The sequence below is a fragment of the Tursiops truncatus genome, chromosome 4 (genome assembly GCF_011762595.2).
Source record: "Tursiops truncatus isolate mTurTru1 chromosome 4, mTurTru1.mat.Y, whole genome shotgun sequence".
In the NCBI taxonomy this organism is placed as follows: domain Eukaryota; kingdom Metazoa; phylum Chordata; class Mammalia; order Artiodactyla; family Delphinidae; genus Tursiops; species Tursiops truncatus.
In genome coordinates this window covers 91,456,005-91,473,427 of record NC_047037.1, presented here as the reverse complement: position 1 = coordinate 91,473,427, position 17,423 = coordinate 91,456,005, and the positions used below count along the sequence as shown (strand labels likewise).

Here is a 17,423-nt window from a genome sequence, read left to right as displayed (position 1 = left end):
ATTATTTCTCTGAATACAATATAAGAACTTCTGAGAATGGGAATATAAGTGGCTTAAAAACTGTTTTAATTAATTAAATCAAACTGATCAGCTGACTAGAACTAAGAGATGGAGAAATGTGAAGTCTGCTTTTTAAAAAAAACAGGGCTCTGCACAGGAGAACTTTTTAAATGGTATTTTAGAAACACAATTTCTGGAAGTTTTAGTGATTGGCTTAACATTCCAAATTATTTAAAAAACATTAATGGTCTCAAGAAGTAGCATGAAAGTATTTTCCTCATTTGGTAGAGCAGCTAAAATAAAACAAAACAAAAACCAATTACTTCTCAAGATGGGGAAGTAAAATAAGTAGCCAAAATCTGGATACAAACAGGTTAAACTTTAGAGGACAAGGTCAGAATTTTATCTTATCATTAGGGAGCTTAGAAACTTCAAAACAAGAAAAGATATTCTCAGACTACCACCTAGATGGCTGGTTATAATGCACCACAAGTCTTGGTGGAAGGCCAGACACCTTAATGTACCTACTCAGTGTACAGCAAAATCCAACGCACCTATGCAGGGTACACCAAAAACTCAACACATCTATTCAGTGCAACGTGTGGAGCCTATTAAGACTGGTTATAAAGGAGACTTTCAGAATGTTAAAGAGAAAATAAACTAAGTTATGAAAGCCTGTTGTACCACATCTGATGAAATCTTTTAAGTCTTTATCTAATTGATCTTTCAATACTATATTCTGATTCATCTCCCTCTTTCTTTAAATCCTATCTTCCTTTAGCAACTATAATACCACACTCGCCAGGTTTTATGCCTACTTCCCTGGTGATGCCTCCATTCCTTAAATTTCCTCTGTGCATACATCATTCATCAGAATTCTTTAAGGATCTGTCCCCTTTGTTCTCCCTGCACATTCTCCATGGTCTACATCAATCAGTCCAATGGCTTCACACAGCTTTTAGAGATTACAAACTCAGATATCTGGAGACCAGGCAGATAATGTATATGAGTAAAGAGGTCCAGGTAAGGACTGCAATCAATTGGAGGGGACACATCTAAACTGGGCAGCTGGCACCCAGGTCTAGCCAACTGTCGCCATGTCAGAGTTCATATCTAGTGTTGCCATCACTTCCAATTTCTCAATGAAATTCAATACAACATTTTTGTGTAAAAATCAATAATTTTAAAAGTTACCAACTGATTTTTTAACGTAAATACTGTCTGAGGCCAAGGAAAACATTCTACAGGCTGTCAATCTGCAAACTCATAAATGTACTGTCAATCTCTGTCTTTAATTCTATATTCTTTTCCTCAAGGTTGTATATCTAATCTACTAATAAATATCACCACATGGATTTGTCTGGACCCACCAAACTGAACATATGCCAAACTGAATTCATCTGACTGCCAAATCTCTTCTTCCTACTTTTCCTGTCTCAGTAAATGGTACCCAGTTGTTCAAATCCCAGATTGAGGCATCACATTTGGCTCACTTTTTGTACCTCATATACCTTAATAATCAAGTACAGTTAATTTTATCTTCATATAATTCTCAAATTCACGTACTTCTATTTATTTATTTATTTAATTTATTATTATCTTCACCTAGTTTTCTATAACAGCCTCCTATCTCTCTCCTATTTCTCTCCTAATTTATCAGTTTCTAAAGTGGGAAGTGGAATGGGGGGGTGGGGGGCAGGGCAGTCATAGACCCCGGGGGTATACAAGATGACCCTATTTAGGATGAGAAGAAAGCACTGAAATTCTACTTGCATTTTTAATTCAATTTTAAAAATTTGTATTATAATGTGTCCTTTATATTATATATGAGAATACACATTATTTGTATAGTAATATGTATTTTATACATGAGTATGTAGATGATATACATAGATGATGTATGCTCAAAAAGTAGTTAGTAATAAGGTAGTAATAAGGAATATGATTGAATGGGTTTAGAAACCACTGCTCAAGTTCATTATCCATACTTCAGCAAGAGTAGCCCACCTATGATCCAAGTGTGACCACTTCCCTACTTAAAACCCATCATGGGCTCCCATTGTTCTCAGGGCTCCAAAGAACAGAGTTTTAAAAGTACAACTTTGCATATGGAAAAAGAAAGTCCAAATGGCCAAAAATGGACAGAGCTTTCAAAGCATAGTCCAAGAGAGAGAATAACAATTGTAAGTACTTTGGTCCTTGAGGCAGGGGAATTCCTATAGTGGGTCATAAACCACCACCCCATATTTAGATTCCATGTTCACTAAGGAATGTTCTGGATATGGTATAGCTCCACATATAATTTACCTAACAGTGACGAGAGCATTCCCATCTGCTTGACAGTAGCATTAATCATTGTGAATTAATAAAACCACTATTCTGGATTATAGATCAGTTTGTGAGCTCAGTAAAGTACGCTCAGTCTCTAAACATATGGCTCTAATGAAATCAGGTTTCAAGGCTGAGAACCAGGACCTAATTCACGGTGATTTCACTGAAGTAAATGTCACTTACTGAGGAGTTCAACGTGAAGAAAAGAAGGAAAAAGAGAACAAGAACAAAAAAAAAAAATGCCATTTATGGAACCTTGAAGTTACTCTGCATCTTTCTTTGGAAAGACAGCAGACGCCATGAGAATTCCATCCCTCTCACAGTATTCTCCCCTGTGTACTCCTTATTAACACATGTGCAACCCATACAAAATACCAATTCCTCCATGCAGCCTGAGTGTTCCTCTGATGGCCCTAGTAAATAATTCACTTACTATTTGTGACATTCCTTAAGCGCTTCTGTAATGGGACAGAACTGATTTTAAATATTTATCATCTTTGTATATACTGCCCTCCCCAAATTGAATACATACTGCTTAGAGGTAGAAAATTATAATTTCACATCTTATTTGCTTTTTCTGTCTTGGATCTTGTTGCAGTGAGTTGAACAAAATAGCCCTGTCATTTTATTTTCCTTATGAAATAAAGATACTTTGCTTTTTCGAAACAGGCAGTAATAAGAGTTGACTAAATAACAGAAATATTAAATGGTAATTTTTTTAGTTCTATTTCAGTTCTTTTTTTTCTTTCTCTCTAGATCTCCTGCTGCACATTTTTCTTATAAATGTTCTTCATTTCTATTGTGCATCCTTTAATTAAATATGACTAAGTTGCCTTTTCTTTGATTAGAGGGAAAACTGATCTAGCTAATATGCTAAAAAAAATGTATGTTACTCACTGCAAAGGTAAAGAAACCATTGGCCTTTGTTTCTTATTAAAAGTGAAAACACAGGAAACCTAAAAAGGTCCCTACCACTTCCCCAGGAAATCAAAGGTAGATGTAATGAACTGAATTTTAAACAGATCATTTTTTTTCCCCCCATGGTCAGCAGGACAGTTTCTTATATTCCACCTCACTTTTACATAGGGATATACACAATTTTAGAAAACTTTTATTAACTTTTTCTGGATTTTGCTTTTAGATTTCTAGGGACCGTGGAACCTCTATCATGCAAAGTTGAATATTAATGATATTATTTGTAGAATTAATAATAAATATATTCATGGGGCTTTGAGCAAGATTAAAGGTTTAAACTGGTTAATTATTCCACAACACAGAGTGCATACAAAGTGCCAGACACTGTCTTACCTGCCTGAAATGTAGATTTTAGCTCTTTTAACCTTTGCAACAACCCTACACAGTAGGTATTCTTGTTATTACCATCCACATTTTACAGATGAAGAAACTGATGCATGAAGAAAGCACGGAGCTTGCCCAAAGTCACAGAGCTAGTAAATGTTGCAGTCAGAACCTGAACACAGATGACCCGCCTGCGAAACTGCACTAAGCATGCTGCCCCCAGAACAAGCAAGCAAGCAAACGCTGTACACGTCCCACGTGCGCACACTCACACACATGCCTCTGCTGCTCAACTCATTTGAATTAAATGAGCAACAGTTCCTGAAAGTCTCCAAATGAGACACTGTGCTGATCCACCTTGGGAAACACAAAGATTGATTAAATAAGCCTGATTTCATGGGGCTTATAGTCTAATGGAAAGATAGCTAGACAAATAACTTTAAAAATCAATGAAAACTAATAAATATGGAGGATGAGCAAGAGCTTATGGGAGTTTAAGAACTAAAAGATTCAGTATAATAATAAGGGCCAGAATCAAGAGCAAGATGAACGTTGAGGGATTAGTGAGAATTTTTTTTTTTTTTTTGCGCTACGCAGGCCTCTCACTGCTGTGGCCTCTCCCGTTGCGGAGCACAGGCTCCGGACGCACAGGCTCAGCGGCCATGGCTCACGGGCCCAGCCGCTCCGCGGCATGTGGGATCTTCCCAGACTAGGGCACGAACCCGTGTCCCCTGCATCGGCAGGCGGACTCTCAACCACTGCGCCACCAGGGAAGCCCTAGTGAGAACTTTTATACCAGAGATAAAAATCTTCAAGTGGAAGGAACAATGTGGGCAAAGACATAGAAACCTGTAGCTGCTAAGGTGTCAGGAAAGAGCCAAATAATCCCACTTGCCTGAAGAACAGGACATAAGTAAAAGAAAAGAGGACTAAAATGGTAGAAAAATACATCATGAACTCAACCAATAATTACTGAGTGTCTGTTATGTATACAGTACCCAAAGGACTCATCTGATAGCCATTTAAAGAATAATGTTCAAACTTCGTACTGAAAATGGAGCTAATCTATGTGAAAGCATTTGACATATAATAACTCTAATAAATGTACCTGTTTTTACTAATTTTTGGATAAAAAGTCAACAGGAGCTTTATTTTTGAGCAGGAAAGACCCACGTAATAAATACATTTGATAATATAAATATATTTAAAATACAACATAAACACAAAACATGGGGTAAAGTTGAACATGTGGGAGGGTATATATTAGAACCCAGAAAAGAAGACTTCTGAACTAGACTTAAAGGAAGGGTGCCAAGATTCTGGGACTGTAGAAAAGAAAGAGGAGGGAAGAGGGGCATGCCAGGGAGAACTGTAGGAACTGATGACAAAAAAAAAATCAATTTGTAGATAATAAGTTATTGAAAATTTTGAGCAGACAATAGACATCATCCATCCACTCACCCATCCATCCAATTATTCATCCAGTCTGTTAACACTTGTTAGAGCTCACATATTCCAAGAAACACACCAGGCTCTGAGAAATAAAAATCAAGGAAGCTTTCTAGTCCACTGGGAAACGCAAGCATGTCAGCAGTTCACTGCAGTCTAGTGTGCGAGATGTGAGCTCAGGTACTTGGAAGAATAGAGCAGGCATGCCCACCTTAGGTTAGGGTTACTGAGGAACGCCTCCAAAGTGGCAACACTGGGTAGGGTGTGACACTGGGTAGGGTGTGGGTAACTGGTTTCCCAAGAGGAGGGTGCAGTTTAGGGAAACAAAGACAATGAGGTGTGGAAATAAAAAGCATACTAGGAAAGAAGTACAGACTATGAGGAGGTTGTTTCTTTGAGGATGAGTTGAATAGAGAGATGAAGCTAGAAAAAAAGTTCCTGAAGCTTGTCATATTAATGGGGTTATAGACTTTAACCCAGATTCGGTAATGATGCATAGAATGCACAGCGTCTCAGGCAGAAAAAATAAATAGAGTAAAGAGTTCTGCTTTTTGGAGCTCACTGGCCTCCTCAAGAAAATCGATGGGATAGGCTGTTATTGAAGGTAGGGAGACCAGACAGAAAGCTGTTGCAGTAGTCCAGGGAAGAATCTGAACTCGAACATGAACTGATGAATAGAACTGGAAGTAAAGTAAGGATGGGGAGAAGGGACATACAAAGATTCAGGAGTTAGAATGGTTCTTGTTGAATTATAATTTGGTTGGAAACACATGTCTAAATCTCCTCAACATCAAGAAATGCTTAGTACAAGGAGCCTAGAAACTGCTACCTGACTTGCTGATTAGAAAAATGACTGTCACCGAGTCTAATCACATGAATGGGTCTTTTTTGAACAGTTAATAATACATTCTTTGAGCCTCATGCTTGAAGTTTCTGGATTATAAACTTCACCCTCTAACCCAGAGTTTGGTATTGGTCTCATTCGGCAGAATTTACGTAGACACATTCACTCAAAAATGCCACTCCTCTTTTCCACATATTTCTACCATCTCCCGGTCAACAGACTAAGAAAGCAAAAGCAGAACTCAACTATTAAAACATTCAATAACGTCTCATAAAAATCTACCAACTACAGGACTTCCCCAAATCTAACAACTACAGAACTTCCCAACCAGTTTACCCTGGCACATGATATGTTATTGATCCCCTAAGGCTCCAGACAGGCAGAACCTCCTTCGCAACTGGGCTTGGGCCTTGAGCAGAGGCTGGCCCTGCCATGACTTCAAAAAGGTTGAGAAGCACAGAAAGGAAGCATTAGTCACATGACACCTAAAGATTTTTGTCTGCTGCCTGTTCTTTAGGTCTGAATCCTAAGATTGCCTTTAGGAGTTTTATAAAGTCCTTTGAACGATAACTATTTCCCAATTTTAACTCAATACTAATATTTTTTTCTTACTGACAGTTCTTTTTGGGAAAAATATCACAATACTACTCCTTATGTTAAAACCTGCTTTATAAAAATCATAATCTGTTTGGCTGTTTTTAGAACTAACCGCTCAATGGTTCTGTTTTTGGAAACAATAATGCATTCAAGTTTAAAGTCACCGGTTAGGTCACATGAAAGCATTCTCATATGCCCTCAATATGTAGATAAATAACAGGAATACTTCTGTATGAGAACTCAGTTATGCAAAAATGCAAACTAGTATGAGTATAAGGAAGAGAAAAAAATTCAACCTTTTAAAAGGCTACATCATTCGTCCGTTCATTCAATAAAATACTATGGAACTATAAGGTGAAAACCCACAGAGAATATAAAGATGGTTTCTCCAGTGATCTAATAAAAGAAGCATTACTTTTGATGACTACAGAAATATGACTGAGTTCCAGAGGGAGCTTTACCTTTGGCTCTCATCTCCAAAATAAAAATCTTAAAGACCAATTAAGAAGCCTTCTCAAGTAAGCAAAGACAGCAGACAGGGTACAAGGGTTTAGGAGGTAGGGAGAGCGTTTAATCAGAATTTCAAGAATCCCCCATTTGATTTAGTAGTGATTTCACTCACGTAGCAGTTGGACAGAAATTTCAGCCCCTTAATGTCTATGGTTATAAATAAAGGGAAGTAACGATGTCTCAAATGCATAATTCTCTGTGGTTTGAGGTGCCGGCAAAACAAACTCCTCTCTTGAAAAACATGTGAGCAATCTTTTGTCAAAAGGTCCATTTTTTACTGACCTTTTGACAAGCAAGCAATTTTTAACTCACCAGAATTTTCAGTTTTCAAAAAGAAATACCGCAAGCAACTTCTCTGATAGATTTTCTTAAACTTTTAAGATAGTTTATTTTGAAGGTTACCAACTCTTTGCATTAGGCTCAGAGTGTTAATATATGAGCTGTAGCTTCAAGACATCCTCAGCTGTTACTCCCGGAACTCTGCGGTCCCTTTCTGCTTTCTACTATTCACAAATATTTAATCCGTACACTCCTGGCTGTTAGTCTAATTCAGATGAGGATGAACCTTTTCTTTTTTTAAGTCCTCATTTGTGAATAGATATAGGAGCATTACAAAGAGCTAGATTTCTGGAACACAGAATGTCTTGTGTTAAAAGCAATAACAGTATTTCCTCCTGTAGTGCCTAAAAATAATTAAGAATACATTTTATTTAAGAAGTGGGAAAAAGGCTTTAACATTTTTGAAGTAAAATAATTATGCATCTGGGCTTCCCTGGTGGCGCAGTGGTTGAGAGTCCACCTGCCGATGCAGGGGACATGGGTTCGTGCCCCAGTCCAGGAAGATCCCACATGCCACGTAGCGGTTGGGTCCGTGAGCCATGGCTGCTGAGCCTGCGCGTCCGGAGTCTGTGCTCCGCAACGGGAGAGGCCACAACAGTCAGAGGCCGCGTACCGCAAAAAAAATATATATATATATGCATCTAATCAAATGTGCATTGCTCTGTGTATGTCCTAGTCATGTGGTAGCTATAGATAAACACAGCACGTCATAGAGAAAAAAAAAAAAACGGGAAACCCAACATTACAGTTAATTCACCAGTGTCAAAGGACTCCAGATCACTGAAAGTGTGTGCCAACATTTTACATCGTATTTCATCAGCTAATGTATAAATATAGAATTTAACTACAGGATGAAAACAATAATCTGTGTGTAAGCAATCACTCCTCCTTAATTCTTAGCTACAGTTCTGCCTACATTCAAGGACATTCTGAGGGTGCTCTCTCATCAAAGGGGACCCTTAAAAGGAACTGAAGAAACCATCTGCCGCCTGATGCTCAGTTCTTAAGCATCTTACTAAGAGATTCCTGATAAAAGTTTTGCACGTTTTATTTAAGTTATGCAGACTTCAGATATTTAGTTCCTATTATTTGCCAAGCTCACCTGGGTTTGTGTCTGGATAGGAAATACCTAAGGAAAACATCTTTAGCTATTTTTGTGAGATAATGCAACTCTGTGATAACATTACCCTCCTTTCTGTATCTTGTTTACACGTGCATACTTTCTGTGCAATGACACAGAGAAAACCTGAATGCCAGTACTGAGGCTTTTTCCCACTTCAATTTCAGATCTTCGTCAAGCTTATACTCTACCTCCTAGTATAGAAAGCAGTCTCCGATGCCTGCAGTCCTCAAGTAAGTGTCCCCCCTCTGGATTGTCAGAACAATTTATTTAGGCCAATTTTTAAAGTGTCTTTCCCTTTCTGCCTTTTATTTTCTATATGTGTTTTATGTGTACACTAAGTTATAAAAAGTTATGGGCTTCTCATGTATACTCTTACATACATCTGCTACTTAGAGCTAACTATTTAACTCAATGAATGCTCACCAAATAAATAAATGTCATATAATATTTACTTGGTAACAACAAAATTATTCAGTTACTGAGATATACTTCTGGTGGCTAAATAGAAAAAATAGCAATCAAAACACTTATCAAAAACACTGCAGTATATTCTCAAAATACTCAGGTAAAATCTACACCATATGGAACTGGAGGCAGGTCTAAGCCATTCTTCAAACATGGATCCAAATTTGTACTTACTTGTCTCCAAAAAACTTTCTCCAGAATTCAGCAGCATCTGCTTTCGTGATACGAAAGTTATCTCCCTGGAATTGCCCATTGGGAAAGATAGCTTTGATTTCTGCCAACATGTGACTGAAGATAAGGGAGAGTTTTGTAAGATTTCGTCTGTAGATACAAACAGGGAAAAATGAAGGAAAAAGTAAATATAAGGCATGTAAGATTTAATGGGAATATACTATGAAAAATGAAATTATCAACCTAGGTCAACTCAATAAAGCCCTTAAAAACAATGTTCATAAAAACTGTACATTTAAATTCCTAACAGGGATTCTATTAGTCGTCCATGTACTCATTTAATATAAACGTGAACAAGATGAATTACATGAGGTTTAATGGGGGAGACGGACACCTAAAAAACTCATAATCAAATATAAATGTTAAACAAAAAAAACAGAGTGCTTATTTCTACACGGGGAATAAGGAAAGATGTGTCATTTAAGGCGAATCTAGCAAGATAAGCAGTTGTTCAACAGATGAAAGACTTAGAGTGGAGAGGAGGGGAAGGAGGAGAGGTTAGGAATAGAACTATTTGGATAATATCTAGATTTAGCATGGCTAGAGAAGAGCAGAAAGAGAGTGGAGGAAACGGCTTGAGACAAGATGAGAAAGTTTGGTTGGGACATGACAAAAAGAGGCATCTGAACCAATGAACAAAGTTTTTGTCAAATACACTTGTCACTTCTATCTAAAAATCAGAGTTTCTGATAAGTCTCAGATATGTGCATATTCTAGAAGCTCCCTGGGTAATTCTAATGTAGTCCATAAAAAGCCACTGCAATAAGGAATGGGAAGCCAAAATGGACTAAAAAGATTAAGGAAATGATCAAATCTCGGTTTTAGAAAGAAAAAGTTATGGCAGTATGAAAACAATGGTTTGGAAGGGAAGGAAATGTAGGTGTTGTCTCTATTCTAATTTCCATGTTAAGTTCTGGGAATTCTGACATGATTTAGAACAGGCTTCAAACCATGACTAATACTTTAACAGTATCATCTACATTCCTTCTTAGCTTTTCATAAGTTTACAACATTAATTATGTTAATCAGCCCAAAACTCTTAGTGCTAGATAGTAAGGAAGCAACTGGAAGATAAAATACTACAGAACTTTTCAGTTTTGAGGTGACCTTGTCTCTTTATATTCCTGCTTATTCAGAATCACCAGAACACAGCAGGCACATACCTACTATGGTTCCATTTTGAAGTCTTAACTGCTTTGTGTGTGTGTTGAGGGGTCAGGGCTGGGGCAGGGGAGGAGGCACTTGAATTAGCACTCAAAGTAAATACAGAGGAAAACTAAAGAAAGCCATCAAATCTGCAATGCATATAACACCATACAATGTTTCAGCAGGACTTTGACACTGAAAGTTGTGTTTATTTGCCTTTTTTTTTTTTACTCATGTATCTGGGTTTAATGACTCTCAAATAACAAGCAAAAAAACATGTTAGGTACCAAAAAGATCATAAAACATGCACCTCTCCGTAAAGTCACTGAAAGGAAACATGTAACTTCCTATATTATATGAATACGTAATAAATAAGGTACTTGTGATAAAAAGTGGGAAAAACAGGAATGAACAGAAAGCAATAAAGTATAAAGTAACTGACATCTCAAAAAATTCATCTCTACTGGAAAACCAAAAAGTCCCAATTTCCATAACCTTTATTATCCATGAGAAGATTTATGGGAAAGAAGGGTCAGAACTTAGGCCTTATTTTAGTGCTTGACTGGCAACAACAAACAATCTCATTATGGTTAGGTTATGCAAAATGTTTCATCATCTTCTTAGATTCAGCCACACTTCTGCACAACTCAGCGTAATTCCAAGGTAAAACTTCTTTAATTAGCTGAATCTTTGATCTTCTCATTTATGTCAACACATCCTCATTTAGGTGATGGTAGATTTAAGAAATCCAGTCTTAGGAAATGAAAAGTAAACTGATGAACTATATCCAAGGAAAGAATTGTAGCCAATACAAACTGCAACTGACTTTTGAAATCTGAGTTTAAGGAAAAACATAAAGTCACTTTTGAAAATCTGCAACGAATTTATTTCTATAATTAGGCAAACAAGTTAATTTTCTACCAAACTTCCAATTGATACATACAGAAGAAAAAAGAAAACAAGATGGCTGTAATTAGGGAAAACCAACTGTTCCTTATTTTCTGAATTGGTTGCTCTCCATCCCCTTGTTTCTCTGTTCTTTAATCATATCCAAATGTTTTTCATTTTTATTTGTTAGATCTAAAGCCTGAAGCACAATACCAGTGATTACCCATCTTGGATTTTTGATCCATTGGCTATGTAGGCACTAAACTTTAAAACAGAAATAGTAACATTTTATCTTTATAATTTACAGTCTAGAAGCTCTAATAATCACTATATAACTAATCACTGTTAAATTATAAACTGTGTGTATAGTCCAATTTTCTTGTTCCTACAAACAGATCACCATATTTTTATTCAACTTTTTGCATAAACTGAGGCAATGAAAAGATTTATTTTGCCTTTAGTCTTTAAAGAAACACAAATTCAAGTTGTTAAAAACATGTGAATGCAACAGTTTTGTGTTACTTTATTTTTCACATATACCAGACGCATATTTATATTTATTTTATATCTAATTTTTAAAAACACACACCATACATATGTAAATGATTATTTTGGAAACACTTTACCTGAAATATCGATTTACAGAGGTTGCAATCCACAACAAGAAATGAAAAGAACTTATAGCTAATTCTATTTCTCTGATGTCATTTAAATTTACTGTCATAGCAAATAGGTTTGTTTTTTATATGACTGTGTGGGAGTTTTTTGTTTACTATATTTTGCTTTACATCAAGCTTTAGTTCCCCACCCCACTCTGCACTCTTAGATACCCATTTTAAAAATAAATAACCTCCAATTTTGAAAATAAAATCCAAGGATACAGTCATCTCTAATCATCTAGACATAGAGGGAAGAAAGGCAACAACTCCACATCTTCTTTGTAGATGAATTTTTTTTTTCCTATCTTGATATTTTTCCATACTTTGCCAATTTTCCCTAAGCCCACCTGATTGCCGCTCATCATAAGACCAAAAATGATGACTGGACTGCTTAATAAAGGATTTGAAGCATCCTATATTAAGATATGTATCTATTACTAAATGCCCTACCCCAGAACTAAGGAAATAAAATTTATCTACAAAGACTCAATAACCTTAAACATAACTTAAATTTACAAGAAATTTTCCAATACTTTCAATAAAGGTATACTTTATTTTGACTAATTACTACCACATTATCTCCCATTAACCATCAAAAGCGAAGCCATTTTAAAAATTTGTTTTGTGTGAGATTTTGTTTATAAGAAATAATTTTGGAGTAAAAGTATTCTGATACACCAGGTAAGCAAAAAGTAACTTCTAGATGTCAATACTGGGTAAACCAGTAAAGATGTTAATATATAGAGGAGCCTTGAGAAGGGGGAGGCAGAGAGGAGCAAAGACAAAGGAGAGGGAGAAGATGAGAAGGAGAACTATCTGCATTTAAAAAAAAAAAAGTGTAATGAATGCATCAGCAATGTCAAGAATATCACCTAAGAAGCAAGGTGCCTCTTTTATCCTGAATTTGATCACCTAAAACTGTCCTTCTTTAAAACGGTATGAATCAATTTCTCCAAAATTCAAGTTACATTACTGCACAGAATGTGAGGTCAGAATGATGGAGCATCACTCTTTATGAATAAGTCTTAGTAGCTTAAGTGGCTATAGCCAGCATCATCAGGAGGCTGAAGGTACACAAGATTTGACGTAGGATGACACAATCCTACCCTTAATAAATTTATCACATAGTAGGGGAGAAAAAGACATGACTACATTATTATCATACAATATAGTGGGGGCAATGCACCAACGATAGCCATCTTGAGATGAGGAATTTGAAAAATGAATAAAAAATACATCAAGACTTGATTAGTAGCCTTCACTAAATGTAGGAGACACACAAAGAGAATAATCTAATTAGATCGTATGGAGTCCTCGACTTTTCTCACTTCAAGAAACAGCTGTGTCATATATCAAGGAGGAAATAAAAAGCTTTAAGTGCTGAATTAGTGAAAAACTTTAAATGACACTTCATATCAGTGAGTTCCAAAGTTTCTGAGAATGTACTGCTTCTGGTAGAAGCAATGGGAGCCCATTTTTTATCCAAAAACTATTAATAATTCAATTTTTACATTTAAAAGCTAGAACATGTGCTTCTTAATCTTTACAAGGTGGAACAAATTCAACATAAAGAGAAAGGCAGGACACGAAGAATATAAACAGTGGCACTGAAAATGAGACTCACGTCCAGTTAAAGAGCAATTACCATTCACTCTATTTCTGATGTAGTGCCTTCCAAGATGGGTTTAGGGCGTTACTTCACACTGTTTTTGACCTTGGGAACATTTTGATTCCTAAGAAAGTGAGGATACTAGGCTGATGCAAGCCTTGCCTTTCATTTCCCCCTCTTGGGAATAGAGACTATTATTAAGATGACTCCTGGGAGTCTCAAATAAAACTGGATCTTCTCCATTCTCTTGTCTAAGTGCTTTAAAGTTTTCCATACATCTAAGGGGAATACGAGGCAGATTTTTTTTTCAACTGAAGTATAGCTGATTTACAATATTGTGTTAGTTTCTGGTGTACAGCAAACTGATTCAGTTATACATATATATACACATCCTTTTTCATACTCTTTTCCATTATGGTTTATGACAGGATATTGAATCTAGTTCCCTGTGCTATATATACAGTAGGACCTTGTTGTTCATCTATTTTATATATAGTAGCTTGTATATGCTAATCCCAAACTCTAGTTTATCCCTCCCCAACCCCCTTTCCCCTTTGGTAACCGTAAGTTTGTTTTCTACGTCTGTCAGTCTGTTTCTGTTTCGTAAATAAGTTCATTTGTGCCATATCTACTTTTTTTTTTTTTTTTTTTTTTGGCAGAACGCGAGCCTCTCACTGCTGTGGCCTCTCCCGTTGCGGAGCACAGGCTCCGGATGCGCAGGCTCAGCGGCATGGCTCACGGGCTCAGCCGCTCCGCGGCATGTGGGATCCTCCCAGACCGGGGCACAAACCCGTGTCCCCTGCATCGGCAGGCGGACTCTCAACAACTGCGCCACCAGGGAAGCCCTGTGCCATATTTTAGATTCCACATATACGTGATATCATATGGTATTTGTCTTTCTCTGACTTACTTCACTTAGTATGATAATTTCTACTGCAAATAGCAAATAGCGTTGTTTCATTCTTTTCTATGGCTGAGTAATATTCCATTGTGTATATGTACCACATCTTCTTTATCCCTTCATCTGTTGATGGACATTTAGGTTGCTTCCATGTCTTGGCTATTGTCAACAGTGTTGCAATGAACACTGGGGTACATGTATCTTTTCGAATTATGGTTTTCTCCAGATATATGCCCAGGAGTGGGATTGCTGGATCATATGGCAACTCTATTTTTAGTTTTTTAAGGAACCTCCAAACTATTTTCCATAGTGTCTGCACCAATTTACAAGGAATAAGAAGCAGATCTTAAAAGTCCAAATCCCAATGAAGACTCAGAGTCTACCCCAAGTCATAAGAGAAGTAAAGTGTGAACAGAAACATTCTAACCTGAGACACAGGCAGCAGGACAATTTTTTAAGCTGCTCCATGTTACTCCATTGAACTGCTCACTTTAAAAGAATTTAGGAAACTATGTCAGTCCAAAAGCTGCACTAAAATAGGTAACCAAGGAAGGTCTTTTTCCTTTCTTAAAGGACAAATCATCCACCACTAACAAGGCTAGGGAGACCAAGTGCAAAATTGGGTCTGGGAAAGATGAACCCTGGGCATCCTTTGATCTCTGCAGTATACTCTCAAACGTGTTGCCCACAACGGTCTATTAAGAGCAGCAGGCCATCTTACAAAATAAGAACGATGCACTCAGGGTAAATAAATTTGCTTTCTAAAATAAACAGTTTTGAATGGACAATTTACAAATGACTTACCTAAACACAACTAAAACATGAAATATTCCTATCACATTCAAACGTAATATCCTTTGACAAGTTCCCAGAAGATATTCAAAAGATATTCTGCCTAATTCTTCAACTGTTGTGTATTAAAGAGATTGGCCCTGACATTTGATAGTACATATTGGGTTCATATCCTTACTCTGCTGGTAGTCTTGAACAAGTTACTAAACCTCTCTCTCTGAATCAGTTTCCTCATCTCTAAAAGTTTTAAATAGAAATGCCTGTCTCACTAAGTTGATGTGAGGAGTAAATAAGATATGAAGGTAAGAGCCTAACACAACTAATTTTTAAAACTCTCAATAAATAAGAGTTATTATTAACTCTACCTGCCACTTCTGTTTAAAAGTATAAATATCCTAGTAGTCGTTCTTCGTTTCCCCATATAATACTATTGTTACTTAAACTGATGGCCATCTTAAGGCCATCATTCTCACCTTATTATCATCAATTGTCATGGTGCCCTCTTAAAATTCCACAGCGAACAATGGGCGAATATTTGATTAATCCATTCATTTATTCTGCATACCTTGACTGAGTGTCTACTAGACTATGTCTAGGTAGGCACTGATGATGCAAAGGTGAAGATGACACAATCCTACTCTTAATGAATTTAAGGGGCTTAGGGATTGCCAAAGGTATAGAACAACATAGTGGGAATAAAACTGAGATAGAAGCAGAACAAAGGTGGTAATCAGTGAGAGAGACAGAGGAGTCTACAATTTTGGGGGTGATGGATGCAGTTCTGACCAGAATATGGCCCTGCAACGGGTAGGAACAGTACAGTGAAGATGAATTAGGTGAGGAATTAAAAAACTCCAAGGGTGAATGGGGTCCTTCAAGTGGATTTTGAAATTTCCTACGATTATGACAGCAGTTTGGATGAAAAAAAGGACTACAATAAGCCTCATCTCAGTACATTCAATAAAACTTCCCAAATAATCTTTTTAAATGTTAGCTATTTAAACTTTGCAGCAATGCAGAGTAGGATTATCCCTTTGATGATTTCAACAATTTTTTTTTACATCTTTATTGGAGTATAATTGCTTTACAATGGTGTGTTAGTTTCTGCTTTATAACAAAGTGAATCAGTTATACATATACATATGTTCCCATATCTCTTCCCTCTTGCGGCTCCCTCCCTCCCACCCTCCCTACAACAAATAATTTTATATGGAAAATTTATTATGAGAAACTACGACAGTATGATATGATCACTCGTACTTTCATCTGGTTTAAAAGTTTAACAATATCTACTTCAATAAAGAAAACACTTTTGTCTTCAGTGTTGGACTTCTTTTGATTTTTAAACCTAATCTGTAACAAGTATCCTCTTATAAAATAAACCTTAAAAATGTAGACCAGTCTATTACTTGAGAGAGAAAAGAAAAAACTATTCCTGCATTCCTGTTTAAGAGAAAATATCAATACAATAAAAATTCTGTGAACCATGTGGAAAGTTGCCATTGCAATGATTCAAATAGAAGCAGCCAGAAGTAATCATAGTAGAACTTGGTTTTCTTTGAGTTTCTTTGATAGGTTCTTTTTCAAAAGAAAAAGAAACACTGGAAGTTTAAACTATACTTTTATGACCCGGGGTACTTTGATAAAAGAAGAGTCTCTTCATCAAATAGACAAACTTGACCCTGAAACAATTTTTTTTAATCTAGATTCATTTTTGTTCTTTGCAATTCCCAGTAGATCGCCATAAGAAAAATTACAGTGAAGTAGCAATCTGAATTATGTCAATTAAGTCAGTACTTATTGCTTCTAATGAAAATTCTTAATTATTTTTACTTGCTACATTCCCTAGTCCACTATTTTTATTTTTTGTCACATTTACACTTCAGAGATAGCTTTTACTTCTACTCATTAGAATATAGTTCAAATTTTTCCTACAGTATTTTCTTCGAGGATTTCTCCTGTCCATGGGACCAAGCTACCTTGCACCATTTCTCACACCACTTCTCTGTTCTCTCCTCGAGCATTTGAATGGCCTCTTCCTGACCTCTCCTGCTCTTAACCTCAGGTTAAGCCACATCTCCCTCCTTACTGATTCAAAGTTCCAATGTCTCAGCCTGTTGAACTTTCACCTGCACCAGTTTTATGTCAAAGCACGGCCATGGTATCTTTTCCATCCCCCTTCCTGGATGTCATCTATCAGGCTATTAAATGCCACCACTTCACATTACCTGCAGTGGCAG

At 36.6% G+C, this 17,423-nt stretch overlaps 1 protein-coding gene across 7 annotated transcripts in view; it reads right to left on the bottom strand.

The window, feature by feature from the left end:
- The window catches only part of CBLB (Cbl proto-oncogene B), a 214,859-nt gene that overhangs the window by 112,232 nt on the left and 85,204 nt on the right, over positions 1 to 17,423 (bottom strand). For 5 of the 7 annotated variants that reach the window (XM_073804274.1, XM_019923231.3, XM_073804278.1 and 2 more), the window contains exon 4: positions 9,132 to 9,278. The exons of the other annotated variants lie outside the window; for them this stretch is intronic. In XM_073804274.1, coding sequence (XP_073660375.1) covers positions 9,132 to 9,278 — 147 coding nt within the window. The remainder of the gene's footprint in view (positions 1 to 9,131; positions 9,279 to 17,423) is intronic. 7 annotated transcript variants of the gene reach the window in all.